The sequence below is a fragment of the Pygoscelis adeliae genome, unplaced genomic scaffold, assembly GCF_000699105.1.
Source record: "Pygoscelis adeliae isolate BGI_AS28 unplaced genomic scaffold, ASM69910v1 Scaffold21, whole genome shotgun sequence".
Taxonomy (NCBI): domain Eukaryota; kingdom Metazoa; phylum Chordata; class Aves; order Sphenisciformes; family Spheniscidae; genus Pygoscelis; species Pygoscelis adeliae.
The window spans coordinates 1,282,703-1,283,813 of record NW_008824243.1 but is presented as its reverse complement, the minus strand read 5'-3'; the positions used below and the strand labels follow the sequence as shown (position 1 = coordinate 1,283,813).

Sequence of the window (1,111 nt, the reverse complement as noted above, 5' to 3'; positions counted from 1 at the left end):
GGATGGCCAAGGTTAGAAATGTAGTCTGAAGCAGAATTATTCTTTATGCTCTGAGAGGGCTGTGAAGAAATCCCAGTTTATGGCTTTTTAATTAATGGCTATCAATGTTACTGTCCTGCAAAATAGCACATTAGGGGCAATTACTAGAAATGTTAATAAACCTTTACAGCATCTTAGCTTATTTCTTAAACACTACTGAGTGTCATACCTCATGACACACACCCTGAGGGCCTGTGGCTGGGTACTCATCATGTTTCTGCATCTGAGTCCCTTTGACATTCACAGATTCCACTGGCTCAGTCAGATGGTGTCTTATTTTCATTTTTTCTAATTTGTTCCCTCCTCTCCCCACCCTCTCACACATTTCCTGGGTGTGGGCTCTTTTTCTTAGAATCCATTTCTGACACTAGTACTAGTCCCCATAGGACCAGTGACTTCAGATTCTCCAGTACCTGAGGTACACCTTTTCCTAGAGCTACAATCCTGGAGGATTCAGGATTTACAGTTCAACTATTTAGTGGTACTTAACAGTTAAAGTAGATAAACACAACCTTAAGGATTCCGAAACTAACCAGTCCTTACTTCACGTACCATCAGGGATCTGTAGATATAGATCACATCGCTGTGTGTATTTCCTGCCTCTCCTCCCTCACCACGGCTGAGCACTCTTTTGACTCCAGCAAGATTCCTCGGAGCAATCCAAGATCTCTCTTCCTGAGAGATCTTTTTTAAACCAAACGATACACTTTCTCTTTCTTTCTCTCTCTACTGCAGCTGGTTTCCCTTTCACTTGAGTAGTGCCAGAGTTAAAACTTAATGTCTCCACTATGAAATCCTGTTTCTTTTTCATTTGCCACTACTCAGGCTTTCTGTAATGTCTTCCTACCAAACTTCTGAAGTTCTGTCGTATTGAAGGTTCAGTATTAACAGTTTGAACTCTTCTTCCATTATTTTAGCATGTACTCACAATTTCTCCCTCTAAGCAATCCCGTCTGAATGTAGGCTTCAATCATCCCTTTGTCTTAAGGTCCTCCTGCTTGAATAAAAGACATAAAATTTAACCACCCTCCATTTTTCATATTTCCATGAGCCAGCAGTTTATAATAGATGA

General features: G+C 40.7%; 1 protein-coding gene across 1 annotated transcript in view; it reads right to left on the bottom strand.

Annotated features, from left to right (window-relative positions):
* MTMR7 (myotubularin related protein 7) overlaps positions 1 to 322 on the bottom strand; it is a 68,927-nt gene extending 68,605 nt beyond the window's left edge. The window contains exon 1 of the mRNA XM_009335195.1: positions 209 to 322. Coding sequence (XP_009333470.1) covers positions 209 to 322 — 114 coding nt within the window. The remainder of the gene's footprint in view (positions 1 to 208) is intronic.
* Positions 323 to 1,111: the final 789 nt, after the last annotated feature.